Source organism: Zingiber officinale, chromosome 3A, assembly GCF_018446385.1.
Source record: "Zingiber officinale cultivar Zhangliang chromosome 3A, Zo_v1.1, whole genome shotgun sequence".
In the NCBI taxonomy this organism is placed as follows: Eukaryota; Viridiplantae; Streptophyta; class Magnoliopsida; order Zingiberales; family Zingiberaceae; genus Zingiber; species Zingiber officinale.
The window spans coordinates 34599698-34617106 of record NC_055990.1 but is presented as its reverse complement, the minus strand read 5'-3'; the positions used below and the strand labels follow the sequence as shown (position 1 = coordinate 34617106).

Here is a 17409-nt window from a genome sequence, read left to right as displayed (position 1 = left end):
TTCTACTATTCAATATGGCACGAACAGTTTGTATTAAGCATGCTATACCAAATTTGATTGAGCATTTAATGAGTATGATCAGCCTGATAATTCTAACATCTTTAATGTTATCATTCATCTTCCAGTTCCATGCCATGATTTTATTTATTCGGTGTCCATGCCATGGCCTAATGCAGTAGTTTTATTCTCTGATTTCCATGGAGCAGTATCATTGCCTGGCTAAAACTACACTTGTATATGTTAAGAACGTTAAGTGCTTGGATTTGCTTTGCTGTCACAGTGTGATTAAGAGTGTGGTTTGGATCGGATTTCTTTGAGCTTGGTCTAAGTATACCATTTTGGATTTCTTACAGCCCTTAAGTTTAGCATTTAAATTTAGAAATTCTTGGTAAAGAACATCCCTCTAATTTAAAGCTTACAGTTTAGTTTCTTAGCTATTTCAAAAAGGCAAGAATAGCCTTTATTTAAAGCATGTAGTGTTAGTTTCTTGAATTTCTTGAACATGAACAGCTATTAAGTTTATCTTGTAGTTTGATTTGCTTGCTTATTTTTATAGCATGCTCAGTTAGTTGCAATTCTCTACTTGTTAGATACTCTTGCAGTATTCGAATAGCATGAGCAGTATTGAATTATAATTCAGTTTCTAGTTTCCTGTTTTGATACATATGCATATATATGTGCTAGTTAGCTTTTAATAGCTCTTTAATCTGAAGCATATAGTTAGTTGTTTTTGCTATTTTAATAAGATGAATAGCCATGTATTTTAGTGGAATAATTATGTGCCCTATTAAACCTTTTGAGGATTATGGGTAACTACAAGTAAGAAAAAGATCAAGGTCTAGTTAGAAAAGATAACAAGTAAATTAAAGTAAGAGGCTAGTACCTGACTTCCGAGGTTGTCGTTAAACAAATCCAGGTGACCAATTCCGAGGTCTTGGCCCTGGTAAGACCGAGATCTTTATCCTCATAGGACTGGAGGCTCGCTACCTCAGTCACTATTAGAGAGCGCTCATAAGATGGTACTAAGCCTGGGCCCAAGAAAGAAAGAAAAGAAGAAAGTTAAATCTTAATTTCAAGTATAAGGCTATAAGTAAATGAAACAAGTATCACCTATGTTTAGAACTAGTGAAGTTTAGCTCTTATAATGCTAAGCATACAGTGTTAGTTTTCATTGCTTTCCTTATGAGTTTATTGAGCATGATTAGCTTTATTTCCAGCATGCAGATTTATTCTTATATCATGAGTATGCAGATTTATTCTTATATCATGAGTATGCAGATTATTTTAGTGTTTTGCTATAGATGAGCATGTGTAGCTTTTCTTTTTAGCACTTTAGTTTTAGCATCCTTTGCATCGTATGCATTTTCGAGTTTTTGTGAGATAGATTAGTACTTACTAAGCGTTTCGCTTATAGATTTATTTTCCTCCTACTGCAGATAAAAGTAAAGGGAAGCTATAGTCAGAAGGAAGGCGACAAGGAGATGTGTGGTGGATGTGTGATGCCTGGACTATGGAAGCCTTGGGACTAGAAAGGAGTTTCTTTTAGTTTTCTTTTCCTTTTGCTATGTTAGAAGTATTCAGGATGGTATATGTTATCTTGATGTTATTAGGACATAGTAGATGAATTGTGATCTTGTGTGATGATTTCTGGTATAGTACCCTTTTATTTTGGATTATTTACTACGTGAGTTGTTTGATATATGTTCCAGCCGCCTGTGGTTGTGTATACTGTGTATGTATTAATATTTATGGTCACCGGTACAGGGGAGACTCTGCCGAAATTTTTCGGTAGGGATTCCTCATGGTTTTGATCATATCGATTAAGTAAAGTTAGTAGTTAAGTAACGGTCATCCTTAGAGAATAGTAGAGTTGTAAGAAGAGCGGTCGTTACATAACTTTAGGTTAATTGAATTCTCGAAAAATAATTTTAATTTGAGAAGTAATTTAAGTTAATTAATTTTGATAAATAATTAAGTTTGACTAATATTGAAAATAATTTGATTAATTTTGAAAGTAATTTAAGTTAATTAAGTTTTGAAAAATAATTTTAAGTTAATTAAGTTCGAAAAATAATTTTAAGTTAATTAAGTTTTGAAAAATAATTTTAAGTTAATTAAGTTTGAAAAATAATTTAACTTAATTAATTTTTGAAAAATAATTTAAGTTGATTAATTTTGAAATATAATGTTAAGTTAATTAAGTTTTGAAAAATAATTTAAGTTAATTAAGTTTTGAAAGATAATTTTAAGTTCATTAAGTTTTGAAAAATAATGTTAAGTTAATTAAGTTTTGAAAAATAATTTAAGTTAATTAAGTTTTGAAAAATAATTTAAGTTAATTAATTTTTGAAAAATAATTTAAGTTAATTAATTTTTGAAAAATAATTTAAGTTAATTAGGTTTGAAAAATAATTTTAAGTTAACTAAGTTTTGAAAAATAATTTAACTTAATTAATTTTTGAAAAATAATTTAAGTTAATTAATTTTGAAAAATAATGTTAAGTTAATTAAGTTTTGAAAAATAATTTAAGTTAATTAAGTTTTGAAAGATAATTTTAAGTTAATTAAGTTTTGAAAAATAATTTAAGTTAATTAATTTGAAAATAATTAATTTGGAAAATAATTTAAGTTAATTAATTTGAAAATAATTTAAGTTAATTAAGTTTTTAATTCTAATTTTGAATTAATTTTAATTGTGAATTTTATTTTGAATTAATTTTAATTACGAATTTAATATTGAATTAATCTTAATTATGAATTTAATATTGAATTAATTTTAATTACGAATTTAATATTGAATTAATTTTTATTTTTCTTAGTTATCTCACCCGATCTAAATTTTCAAGCAGGTAATCCTATAATTGTTGTGAGATGAATTGAGGTTCAATTTTAGGGTTTAGTTTAACTTTGTGTTAGATTCATGTTTAGCTTTGGGTTCAACAAGTAAGCGTTTTTTGGATAAACTTCTGGGCTATGGTGAGCCACAAGGACATCATTAAAGTAACCATGCCTTCGAGGTTTTCCAAATAGTCCTACCCATAGAACTTAATACAAAACCTTGGTCTAACTGGTTAGGATCCATAAAGGGTAGCTTCGGTCAGTTTCACTTAGCTAAATGCACCAGGTCGAAGTCATATCTTCCTACACATGCGATGACTAAGTTTCTCCAACGTACTATCGTCCAATACTTCACAAGTACCGTGGGTCAAGTTAAACCTAGCCCCTTTTAATCTAACCTTAATTACCCTGCCGGGTAGTCTACTCTTGTTTAACGTTATCGGGTGGATTAATTTTGGAAGTGCCAGCTATTCGGGATCCTCCTTCTATTTTTATTTGATTTAAGTTGAATTTTACTTTAAATTTTGAATTATTTTTGAATTGAATTTCAAATTTTAATTTAATTTCAAATTTTTTAATTGAATTTTGGATTTTGAATTTTGAATTTTTAATTTAATTTCAAACTTTTAATTAAATTTTGGATTTTGAATTTTTAATTTAATTTCGAATTTTTAATTTTGAATTTTTAATTTAATTTTAAATTTTTAATTGAATTTTTAATTTTTAACTTTTAATTTAATTTCAAATTTTTAATTGAATTTTGAATTTAATTTTATTAATATCGTCTTTCTTTTTGCACCCCCTGGATCATAGCCTCGATATGGTCTATCGAGGTAGTGTATTTGATCCTTCGGGATCCAATATTGACCAAGTCCAACTTGATTAATCAATTTGGACTTGGGGGCCCATGCTTGGACTATTTTTCTATTTGCTCTTTGTATAAGAGATAAATAAGATTTATATTTTTTCGTTGGTTTAAATCCTATACCAGTTCTATTGTAAACGACTCTTTGTGCCCCAAGAATTAGGTCAAGATTCTTGGAACCTAAAGAAAACCGTTCTAGTGTTTTCTCCAGATCCTTGACTTGAATTTTTAGGTTGGAATTATCTTCTACAAGTTTTTGGACTTGAGTTGAGTTTCCAGTCTAAACTGGTTCAGTCAAAGATTCGGAGTTAGTCACTTCTTTAAGGACTTCTACTTCCTTTAGAAGTGACTTGACTCTAAGGTTTGATTTAGCTAATTTTCATAACAAATAATTAACTAAATTATTGAGTCGAGAGATACTTACAGAGGGATCAGACCCTTCAGAAACGGATGCGGATCCGTGGCTTCGCTCGGACTCAGCCTCCGACTCGCTCTCGCTCTCGGACAGGTTGATCTGGTCCTGGGCCATCAACGCAAGTAAACTCATCTGATCGAGTTCATCGTCGTCGTCTTTTGAGAAAGATTCATCCCATGTTGCCTTCAGGGCCTTCTTCATTCTCTGCTTCTTTGCTTCCTTTTGGTTAGGGCAGTTGGCCTTGATGTGCCCCTTCTGGTTGCATCCGTAGCAGATCACCTCAAATTTTACCTTAGAATTTGGTTGGGCCTCCTTGGATTGGACTGCCTTCTTTAGGTCCCTCTTGTTGAAGCATTTCTTCTTCTTATAGAGTCTTTTCACAAGGTTCATGAGTTCAATGGTTAGTTCATTGTCTTCTTCATCTAAGTCAGTTTCTGTTTCCGACTCCTGTTCGATTCTTCGTCGTGATCTTGATTCGCGAGCTCCACCGGTACCTGCAAGCAAAGCAATTCCTTTCTCGGAAGGCTGTGTATTAGTCTGTTCGTGAAGTTCGAATTCTGAAAATAGCTCGTCTAATCTAATTGAAGATAAATCTTTGGAGACTTTGTAGACATCTACCATTGATGCCCACAATGTACTCCTAGGGAAAGAGTTGAGTGCATACCTTATGATGTCCCTATTCTCTACCTTTTGACCGATTGCGTGGAGGGAGTTGAGGATGTCTTGTATCCGTGCGTGGAGTTGACAGGCCGTCTCACCTTCCTGCATTTTTAAGTTATGCAATTTATTAAGCAACAAGTCACGTTTACTTACTTTCGTGTCGGAGGTTCCCTCGTGGAGTTCGATCAGCATCTCCCAGAGCTCCTTTGTTGATGTGAACGGACCAACTCTATTGAGCTCCTCCTTGGTCAGTCCACACTGGAGGGTACAGGTCACTCTTGCATCAGCTTCCACCTTCTTGATTAGGGTTGGCTCCCAGTCTTCGTAGGATGTAGACTTCCCATCTTCGTCAGTTGGTAGTTGCAATCCAGACTTGACGATCATCCATATCTCGAACTGGGTTTTGAGGAATGTTTCCATTCGCCCCTTCTAGTACCCGAATTCTTCTCCGGTGAAGAGCGGGGGACGAACGGTGCTATAACCCTCTTGATGGGCCATTTGAAATCTTGCACGACAAAAAAAAACAACGAAAATCTGTTCCAAGACTAAGTTTTGAATTAGTAGTGCGGGAATAATTTAAAAGAAAACGGACTCAAGTGGTGTTGCACCAACTTCGAGCAAAAATCGAATCGAAAAAATAATTAGAATATAGCTATAAAGCTAAATTCTAATTGACTCCGAAAAATCTGAAAATACCACGAAAAATTATTTTCAATGGTGGTTGCACTGATTCAAAACGACCCCGCTCTGATACCAATTGTTGGATCGAAAAGTGCTAGAGGGGGGGGGGGGGGGGGGGGAATAGCGCTCGCGGCTATTTCGTTCATTTCGGAATCGTAAAAGCAGTCGAGTAAATAAACGCAGCGGAATAAAAACAAACACACAAACACAAGGGATTTACTTCGTTCGGAGCCTGTAGTGACTCCTACTCGAAGGCCCGTAATCCTTGATCGCTTTCTGTGAGCAACAACTATAAGCATGAAATTATTACAAGCTAAATACAATTTAAAACAGTAATTAAAAATACCAACGACACTTTAGGAAATGTCAGATTTGGAGCTCCGGGTCGTCGGGAAGTATTCGCAGCACTTCTGGGTCGTCTCGTAGACAGCACGTTAAAGAAAGGTTGCTTAGTGGAAGTTCTTTTGAGTTGTTGGTCGAGTGATGCTTTTATACAGTGCTCAAGGTGTAACGACCACCCTTCTTACAACTCTACTACTCTCTAAGGTGACCATTACTTAACTATTAACTCTACTTAACCGGTGTGATCAAAACCACGAGGAATCCCTACCGAAAAATTTCGGCAGAGTCTCCCCTGTACCAGTGACCATGAACATCAATACATTCACAGTATACACAGCCACAGGTAGCTGGAAATATACCAAACACCCATGCAGTTTAATAAGTGACAAAAACTAATCACAACCACACAGTAATAAGACACAACAACTTAAAAAAAACTAATCTAGCAATGGTAAATGAATAAAGCTCCAACAGTGGAAACAACCAAACAAACAATGCGGAATAGACTCAATAGCAACATCAAAAAAATAGAAACAACTCTTTATCAATCTCTATTGACATAAAACATAAAGTGTGACTCAATTCCCCTGATCTCTCCCACAGTCCACGCATCACACATCATCTGCACCACCTTGTCGCCTTCCTTGCTAAATCTTTTCCTTTCCTTTATCTACAGTAAGAGGAAATGTAGTTTATAAGCAAAATTTGCTTAGTAAGCGCTATCTAACTCACAAAACACGAATATGCATGTATACAGAATGAACTAGAAACTATATGCTCTAAAAGAAAGTAAAGCACAAATATATCTGCTCATGTCAAACTAATAGCAAAGAAAAGCTAAGGAATCTACTCATGTAATTCTAATAGCTAATCATGCTACACAAGGAATCATGCTATACAAGGAATCATGCTATACAAGGATAGAACTGCAAGCTGAAAGATAAAGCTAATCATGCTCAATAAACTAATCAGGAAACAAATAAAACTAATACTGCATGCTAGAATTCAAAAGAACTAAACTTACTGATTCTAAGCATATGTGAAACTTGTTTCATTTGTTCCAAAACTTATACTTTATTATTTCAAAACAATAATAAAGTTCTTCTTGATTAAAAACTTATACTTTAATACTTAAAAATAATAATCAACTTCTTTCTTGGGCCCGACATTGTACCAATTTACGCGCATCCTTAATATGAGTCGAGGTAGCTAATCTTGAAACTACTAAGGTACTTCTAGGCGATCTTGTGCCTAGGGGCGATCTAGGAGACCACTCAATGGACCTTGTGTCCGGTACATGCCATTAAAAGTAAAATACTTATTTTCTTTTCATGTTCTTATAATAAAATGTCTTGGCATTTCTTTGAGCACTTGGTGTGCCGCTGATCCCAATACTTAAAATTTAGGGATCCCATTAAGACCTTGGTCTCTCTTTCTTATAACTACTTATAAACCTCTAAGGATTTAATAGAACTCTTATTTTCTTTTTCCACTTACATGCAGATCCTGGAGTTTTTATGGAGCAACAGGATTCTTTAAGCATATATCAACAAAATAAATTAAAGGAAAGCAAACCTAACTTCTTTAAGCATGCTACAACAGATATAATTCAAAGGAAAACTGAATCTGACTTCTTTAAGTATGCTACAACAGAATTAAATAAAAGGAAACCACATTAAAACAAAGGGAAGCAAATCTAAATTCTTTAAGCATGCTTCAAAATAAGAAACAAAGAATCTACACTGCTAAAGGAGATAAACTGCAATGCTACATAAAATGAATCACTTAAACACATGTTGTTCATGCCATTCTAATGGTAAAGAGGGCTAGTCATGCTCAACTAACAGGTTATGCCAACTAGATAATTATTTGGAGTTGCTCTGATTAATTAATGACCCTTCTCACTTAAGAAAGCCAAACCTTCCTCTTTTTTTTTAAATACCCTTATGAAACTTATGACAGCAACACAAAATCCCTAAACATGCTTCAACTTTAACCATGTCATGCTCCAACAACCCAACAAAAGATCTATAACTACTATGCAGGAGAAATTTAAAATCTGAACCATTTCCTGCCCACTGTTTAGCAACAAAAAACCCAATTCTGCAGGGTTACATATAATCTGATCATGCCCATTAGGGTAGCAAGGAAAACCTAAATTCGAGATGCTGATCATAGGGCTATAAAATGAAATACTAATCATAAGAGCTGTGGAATAAAATGTTAACAACAAGGGCTGTAGAATCTACAGAACAAGCTTGATCTACAAACATGTTTGCTCTACAAAAATAACATCATGCTTCAAGAGAAAATCTTCTTTACAGAATGCTTCAACAAAACCAAAGAAAGACTCAAGAATCCGAAAACTATGGAAACATTTCCCCTTGGAACTATAGCATGGCAGGAAACCAAAAAGCAAGGAAAAGAAGACTAATTCCCTAACCTATACAACCTTTCCCTTCTCCGTTCCCTCTTTGAGGCTCACGGCAACAAGACCTAAACCCCAAAAAACTTCACAGCAACTCAAATCGCAAGGAAACACCAGCTTAAATAAAAATCTTGGAACTACTCTTACCGCAGGTGAGTGAGCAACTTACCCTTCGTGTTCTTGAACTCACAGCCGAAGATGGAGATCTAGGGTTTCGGAGAGATGAAGATCCCGGTGGCTTCTTTGCGTCCGCGTGCTCTCCATGACGATAGGGTCACGGTTGGATGAAGACCGGCCGGAAAAAGGCCTAGCTCCGTCGCCTTCTCCGCCCGAACAGTGGAGTCGCCGTCGTTCGCAAGAGAGGAGGAGAAGAGAGGTTCGGGTGAGAAAAGTTTAGGGTTCGGGAAAAACTTAAACCTTTTCTTATAACTAAGATTTTTATCAATTACTATACCTTAAATATTATTCACTCTTTCCTTAATTAACATCGGCCGCCAGCACAGCTGGTCAGGTGGGTTTTGCTCGGGTCAAAGGCCTCGGCTTCGATCCCTCAGCCGCGTACTTTTATTCCAATTTATTTTAAACGTTCCAACTATAGCTTAAATATATTTCACTTCCTAATTTACCAGTAACGACCGCCAGCACAGTTGGTCAGTTGGGTTTTGACCGAGTCAAAGGTCGCTGGTTCAAACCTCGTCTTGGACATTTTTTGTTAAAACTTCTTTCGTTTAGTAAAATACCAAACGACCTCCAAAAATTGCATAAAAATACTCTAAAAATTTATAAAAATCTCTAGAATATTTTAAAAGAATTTTCAAATATTTTTAAAGACATTTAGAACTCGAAATAGGAAAAATTGGGTTGTTACACAAGGCACCTTGAAATACATCCAAGGCGCCTCCAGGAGGGCCGAGTCGCCCGCGTGGATCAAGCCTAAACTGGTCGTGACTTATCCCTTCAAGGAGCCTTCTGTGCTCTCCAAGGCGCCTCCATCCACCAGTCCAAGGCGCCTTGAGCTTCCTTCAAGGCGCCTCCAAGCTTGCTTCGCAGCCAGCTCAGCTTTGCATCCGAGGCGCCTCCAAGCTCTATGGAGGCACCTCAGACACTGTTCATCCGAGGCTAAGTTGTGCTCCTTTGGTCCTGCAAAAAGTGTTAGTCCCAAACACATACCCTGCAAAACCAAATTAGCGTAAAACAACAATATAGATATGATATGATGACAGTCTCCGGACTGTCCGGGTCTGACTTCGGATTTCCAATCGGGAACCCTAGGTCGACCCGACGCCTACTGTTCCCTTTGCAGGGAACGCGTCCTCACCTACTCCACTCAGGAGATTTACCTGTTGCCAGTACGATCCTCCAGATCGACTGGACTTTCTGCTGGACTTCCGCTTCCGGCTGGTCCAGTCTTTCACCTGGTTCGCGACACCAGGACTTTCCACCTAGGGTTACCCCCCTAGGACTTTTGCCTGAAGCTCTCGACCCCCTATGACGTAGGGTTACCACCCCCTAGGGTTTTCACCTTGCCTAACCACAGTTAGGGCTTTTGCCTAAGTATACTTAGGACTTTCCTGCAATCTCATTCAGACTGTTAGATCACCACACACCTTAACTTTGAATCCTTTGCCATTATCAAAACTCAGGTTCGATCGTCGGATGCTTCCCGCATCAACAAAAATTAGGGATGATAAAGCGGAGATCCGCTAGGATTTGATCCTTGAAAAAGGTCACATAACTAGTAGGTGGCCTGTGAGGACGGTCATTTTCGGTTGGCATAATTACATAGAGGGAATAGGGGGCATCATAAGCGAAGCAAAGATCATGTAAGTCTCCTCCAGTGAAATCCGACATTAGCTGGGTATACCACAAAGTGGAAGCATCCATAGCGGATTGGAAAAAGAGGTTAATTCAAGAAGAGGGTGTTGGGATGTATACTATAAGCCTAACTTTTATATGAACATCTGTTTTGAAATATTTTGAAATGAGAATCACTTTGGTCAAATATCTACATTTTATATTTATATATATGTCAATGATGTTGTCCATTTAATTTATATTGTAGATAATATGGTGTGTGGTGCCACACAGAAGATTATGTTATCAGTTCCTTATAAATTATAAATAGTAGCTCACAACCAAGATAGATTGGGACAAATCATTGGAACGGTTGTAGTGTAATTTGGTATTAATCTGTCTTGACTATAAAATTACACTAGTACACTATGTGTGTATTGAGCAGGACCATTTGAAGTTGTTCGATTTATATTGACTATATAAAAGAACAGAACCTCTATTATTATGAATGTGCGTCCTCTTAATCCCTATATAATAACAAGCATGTATACTTAGTATTTATTTCTTTAACTTATCAATGGGTGAGATTTATTTGTTAAATCAATAAGCCCGATGAGTTGAGAAATAGTATTATTTATATGATGTGTTATTGATTATAGAAGGAAACTGTGTCCTAATTATTTAGGCTGATGATGTCCCCTTGAGGAGCTCATAAGGATTATCATGTAAACCCTGCAGGTGGACTTAGTCCGGCATGATAATAAAGTTGAGTGGTACTACTCTTGGAATCATATGTTAATTAATTGAGTTGTCAGTAACTCAATTAATTAACGGACATACTATATCTTAAATACGGGGAGATTAATGCATTCATGATAAGAAGGAGCTCATATTGTAATATGAGATTTGTGCGGTAGTTCAATAATAATCCTTTAGTGGTATGAGTTATTATTGATGGACTTGGGTTGGGTGTTCGAGCCCAACACAGGAGGCCCAAACCTATCAGGAGGCCTAAATCATTCCTCCTCTAGGTCCCTGTTGTGGCCTCTATATAAAGTCTTACATCCACCCATCCATAACTTGGTTTGGTTTAACTTGGTTTGGTTTAACTTGGATTGGTTTAACTTGGCTTGGTTTAACTTGGTTATAGAAAGGGAGATTTTTTCTAAATAGAATTTTGTTATTTTTCTTTCTTTGTAACTGATGGAAAACCTATAAAAAGGAATAGGTGGTGGCTCCTAAAACCTAATTTTCTCTCTTCTCCTCCTTGTGGTCGGTGCCTGATAAGCTATGAATTGACACATTAATTTTGAGTTAATATTTTGTGTTCTTTATATATTTGCACATGTTTAATTCCAATTTTGATCATGTTTCCCCAAACAAGGTTTTTATGAGCTTTATGAGGTTTTTCCATCTTATGCATGATTTATTTCTCATTATGTGAATTTGGTCTTGTAGGGTACTAATGGGTTCATGATTCAAGTGGAGGCATGGTTCACTCAACCAAATGGAGCCCAAAGCCCTAACTGACACCAATTGAGCTTGGATTCGAGTCAAACCCCAGCTGGACCAAACCCTAGGTATAAAAGGCAATTTTTGGCACGGTGAACAGTGAGCTCGCGCTACTGTTCATCGTGCCAGCTTTCGTGACGGCTCGGACGCGGCTCCCTTCCTTCTTCCAGATCTTCTAGCAAGCTTGTCTTCATCGGTGTGGAGTTCCTCAGCCTCCGACGACCAGATTCCATCCATCTTACTTCATCGGCGAAGTGTTTTGGCGAGCGGAGCACTGTAGATGCGAGCTGCGATTTTCAGCTCAAACCAGCGGCGTTCTTCTGGTTTGAGCCTCCATTTCTTCACGAGATTATCGGTGGTGGTCCTCCGGTAATTCTGAACCCTTGTCCGACAGCACTTCAACGTTCTTTGCTCCTTTCGTTCAGCTCGCGACTCCAGCTTCAGAAGTGCAGCAGCGTGCAGCAGAAAGCTATTTTAGAAACTGACCTAGCTGATGATTTGTGAGCTTATACAAGTGAATCTGATTTTGTCTTGAGCTGGAGGACACCATCTGATTTCTGTTGGAGTGTTCTCTGCAGATTTCTTTGTGTGATGGCAAAGAGAAGACAAATTGATTTCAGATTTAAGTTGTAGGGATGTTAGGTTTTCTTTGCAGTTTGATTATAGCATAGACTGTTCTTGTTTCTGCATTTCTGTTATAAACTTGTTAGTTCATAGCTTCAATTTATTTTTTCTTAATCTTAATTTCTGCACGAATCTGCTCTGTTTGGTTTGTTCTGCTGATTACTGTTCTGTCTAGTTCTGTTCGTGCAGCAGAACTGCTGCAATTCTGTTTTCTTCATTTGAGATCAGCGATTCTGTTTTAGTTTTTTTTTCTTTAGCAGCTGATAAGTTAGTTAGAATTATAGAATAGAGAATTTTTAATGAGATTAAGTAGATGTAGTGTTAAGTTCTTATTAAGTTCTGTGTTGCAGAGAATTAAGCTGGAATTCTGCATTCTGTTTGGCACTAGCTAAGTGAATTTATTCTCGAATTTCTTTTTTGGTATTCTAAGATTAATTCTCTAGTTTTGTTTAAGATGAATCCAGAATGTGCAGGTTTCAATTATTTCAGCTAATTTGAATTCATAAAGTGAAGTGTGTTTTAAGTGTTTGATTTCCTGTTGGAATTGAAAGTTATTTCTGCAGTAGGTAGTTACTTTGTTAGTACGTTTAATTCAATTCTCATTTCACATTTTAATACTAACCCCAATTCACAAATTGAAAACCCAAAAAGATGTGTTCCTAATCCGAATCAACATGATGCTAGCATAATCCTCGGAAAATTCGACTCGGGCCTTATACTAAAACATTGCTTTGTGTAGTTGTGGGTTTTCGATCTGAACATTAATTTGGGAGTTAATTTGTGACATCTATTTAGAGAGCTACCAAATTTTGGCGTCGTTGTCGGGGAACTTTAAACTTTGCTAGATTTGTTTGTTTGTTTTGGATTGTGAATAATTCTCTCAGCTTTAGTTTGCTGATTTTTCTGATTTCATTGAATATCTACTGAATTTTGATTGTAGAATTGCTTGCATGACTAGGTCTTCCTTTGTAACATTGCTTGAACTTGACCCAGAGATTGAGAGAACCTTTTTGGCTTTAAGGAGACAAGCTAGGTCAGCAACAACTTGTGAGAGCAGACTTTCAGAGATGGATAATCAGATAATAGAAGGGGATCGAACTATGAAAGAGCTTGCAGCACCAGATGTGGCTTATAAGTACTCATGCATCACTTATCCAGATTTGGCAGGAGATTTTGAACTCAAATCAGGACTTATTCATCTGCTTCCCAAATTTCAAGGCTTATCATGAGAGGATTCCAACCGCCATCTACATGAATTCCATGTGGTTTGTTCAACCATGAAGCCACAAGGGATATCAGAAGAAGACATTAAGTTGAGGGCTTTTCCATTTTCTTTAACGGGAGTAGCTAAAGACTGGTTATATTATCTTCCAGCTGGATACATTACAAGTTGGATTGATATGAAGAGAGCATTTTTGGAGAAATTTTTCCCCGCTTCTAGGATTGCAACAATTAGGAAGAGCATTTGTGGTATTCAACAAGTAGTGGGAGAGACTCTTTATAATTATTGGGAGAAATTCAAGAAGTTGTGTTCGAGTTATCCACAACATCAAATTAGTGACCAGCTCCTTGTTCAATATTTTTATGAGGGTTTACTTCCCATGGATAGGAGCATGATAGATGTAGAAGCTGGAGGAGCTTTGGTGAATAAGACTCCAAATCAAGCAAGAGAGCTAATTTCAAATATGGCAGAAAACTCACAGCAATTTGGGAGTAGAGCTCTTGGGACTAGAGTGGTTAATGAAACTCATTTGGTCTCGACTGAGCAACAAGAAATTAGAAACAATTTGCAAGAATTGACCTCTCTAGTGAAGCAAATGGCATTGCAAAATTCGAGTTATGTTTCAAATTTTCCTTTACCAATGATGAAGTTGTGTGGAATTTGTTCAAGCCAAGATCACTCTTCGGATCATTGTCCTAATTTACATCAAGATGAATCCATTGCAGTCATTTCAAGACCTCAATTTCAGCAACACAAATATGATCCTAACTCTTCAACTTACAATCCGGGATGGAGGGATCATCCTAATTTGAGGTATGGGAATGCATTTTATCAGCAACAACCACAAGGACAGATTCATCAGCCATATTATCAGCATCATTACCAAAATCATCCAGCAAGTCATTCCCAGCAATTTCAACAACAGCAGCCTCAATTTCAGCAAAACTTTAGCCAAAATCAGCAATTTCAACCATTCCAGAATTTCCAGCATTCAAATATTGCAAGTCAGCCACAGTTTCAGAATTCACAGAATCAACACACACATTTCCAGCACGTTCAGCAACCTTTGCAGAATTTCCAGCAGCCAAGTAATGCAAATCAGCACCAATCTCAGCTTGCACTGCCTTCTTCTACAAGCCCAAGATCAATGCAACCTCAGTAGAACTTTAGCAGCTCAAAAATTGAGGATTTGATGCAGCAAGTGCTTCAACAACAACAGCAGATGATGCAACAGCAGCAACATCAGCAGAGGACTGATACAACATTGCAAAACATTGAAAGGCAGATTGGGCAGCTTGCTAGCAACATTAATCAGATGCAAAATCAAGGATCTGGGCAATTACCTTCACAACCGACTCCAAATCCTAAAGGAAATGTGAGTGCATTAACTCTTCGAAGTGGTAAAACAATTTCAGACCCAAATTCGAATTTTTCAGCTAGATCACAGCAAGTCATATCCAGGACAGCTTCAGATTTGACTCCACAAAGTTTCCAGAATTTTCCAGCAAATCCAGAGCAACCGGATTCTGCACAGCATGGGATTAACGGAGCTGATCAGCAACATTTCAATCAACCGGCAGCTTCAGAATCTGATCAACTTGATGGAGCAGATTTTGGCATGAATTTTACTCCAACAGCAGCTCCAAATTCAGCTCAAAATTTAGCACAGAACCTGGGAAATTCTGGGCAGAATCTGGACAGAACTTTTAACTAGCAAGGAGCCGAGCATTCCACTCCATTACCTTTCCCTCAAAGAAGTGTACAACCAAGAAAAGAGATGGAGGAAGAAAAGGCTAGAGAATATCAACAATTGGTGAGATTATTTAGCAAGGTTGAAGTGAATGTGTCATTGCTTACAATGATCAAGCAAATTCCTAAATATGCCAAATTCCTCAAGGATCTTTGTGTGCACAAAAAGAAATTAAGGGGGAATGAATTGATAAGTATGGGAAAGAATGTTTCAGCATTACTTCAGCCAGTTCCTCAGAAGTGTGAAGATCTAGGAGTTTTCACCGTGCCTTGTGTGATAGGAGATTATATCTTTGAGGATGCGATGTTAGATCTTGGAGCTTCTATTAATGTGATGCCTAAATTAGTTTTTCAGTCATTAAGAATTGGACCTTTACAGCCTACAGGTGTAGTGATTCAGTTGGCCAACCGAAGTCAACCACACCCAGCAGGAGTAATTGAGGATGTATTGGTAAAAGTGAGGGAGTTAATTTTTCCTGCAGATTTTTACATGTTAGATATGGAGGGTGATGTGCTTGCAAACAGGGCTCCGCTTATTCTTGGACGTCCATTCTTGAAGACTGCTAGAACCAAGATAGATGTACATACAGGAACTTTTTCTATCGAGATAGGAGACACAGTGGTTTGTTTCAGCATTTTTGAGGCTATGAAGCATCCTAGAGAGGATCATTCTATACTTAGCATGGATATCTCGGAGGAGTTGGATGGCATGGAGTTTGTGTCAGATATTGATTTAGACTTAGAGGATTCTGATTTTGGTACAGAGAATGAATTTGTTGCATTATTGGAAGATGTTTTAGATGTGGAATCTGATGTTAACTCAAGTGAATGCGTAGGGGATTGCTTAGGAGAAGCATTATCCCTAGGATCGCTCAGAGAGGAAGAGGTATGTGTAGGGGATTGCTCAGCAGCACTACCCCTAGAATCACCTACTATTGACCAGACACAGGAGGAATTGAAGTCATTGCCTCAGCATTTGAAGTATGCCTATTTGGGAGAGAATCAACAGATACCTATCATTATAGTTCAGAATTTGGAACCGGATCAGGAGGAACGATTGTTAGAGATTCTGAGACAGCATAGGAAGGTAATTGGATGGACTCTGGCAGACATTTCTGGGATCAGTCCTTCCATTTGTATGCATAAGATTCACTTAGAGGAGGATGTGAGGCCAGTGAGACAGCCACAGAGACGACTGAACCCATTGATTTTGGATGTTGTAAAGAAGGAGGTGACTAGACTCTTATAGGCTGGCATCATTTATCTGATTTCTAACAGTAAATGGGTCAGTCCCATCCATGTGGTTCCGAAGAAGTCAGGGGTGACAGTGGTAGCTAATGAAGAGAACGAACTGGTGCCCACGAGAGTGAAGAATTCCTTGAGAGTATGTGTGGACTATAGGAAGCTGAACCAAGCAAGCCGAAAGGATCATTATCCACTTCCTTTTATTGATCAGATGTTAGAGCGGCTGGCAGGTAAATCCCATTATTGTTTTCTTGACGGTTATACTGGTTATTTTCATATTTGCATCGACCCAGAGGACCTGGAGAAGACTACCTTCACCTGCCCTTTTGGTACATTCGCATATCGTAGGACGCCATTTGGATTGTGCAACGCTCCAGGTACTTTTCAGCGATGCATGGTGAGTATTTTTGGTGAATTATTAGAGCATTGCATGGAAGTATTCATGGATGATTTTTTTGTTTATGGCTCTTCTTTTGATGCATGTTTGGAAAACTTGTCTCGAGTTTTGAGTAGATGTATCGACACAGATTTGGTTTTAAATTTTGAAAAGTGTCATTTTATGGTAGAGCATGGCATTGTTTTAGGTCATATAGTCTCTAGGAAGGGCATTGAAGTAGATCCTGCTAAAGTTAGCGCTATATCTTCTTTATCTTACCCCGCATGCGTGCGAGAGGTGCGAGCTTTTCTTGGTCATGCAGGATTCTACAGGAGATTTATTAGAGACTTCAGTAAGATTGCTCTACCATTGTCTCAGCTACTTCAGAAGGATGTTTTGTTTGATTTCGATCAGAGGTGCAGAGAGGCTTTTGACAGATTAAAGGAGACTCTTACTTCAGCACCTATTATCAGGCCCCCAGACTGGTCCTTACCTTTTGAGTTGATGTGTGATGCTTCAGATTATGCAGTGGGAGCTGTACTGGCACAGAGAGTGGATGGAGCACCACATGTTATTTGCTACGCTTCCAAGACTTTGGACTCAGCTCAAGCAAACTATACAACAACAGAAAAAGAGCTTCTTTCTATTGTTTTTGCTT

At 37.3% G+C, this 17409-nt stretch overlaps 1 protein-coding gene across 1 annotated transcript; it reads left to right on the top strand.

The window, feature by feature from the left end:
* The first annotated feature begins 13436 nt into the window (after positions 1 to 13436).
* On the top strand, positions 13437 to 14543 carry LOC122050341. The gene has a single exon (XM_042611253.1). The coding sequence runs from the start codon at positions 13437 to 13439 to the stop codon at positions 14541 to 14543; it is 1107 nt and encodes a 368-aa protein (XP_042467187.1).
* The last annotated feature ends 2866 nt before the right edge of the window (positions 14544 to 17409 follow it).

Bases quoted from the DNA above. Each gene is read 5' to 3' on its own strand.
- LOC122050341 (XM_042611253.1), top strand. From the start codon at position 13,437: ATGAAGCCACAAGGGATATCAGAAGAAGACATTAAGTTGAGGGCTTTT.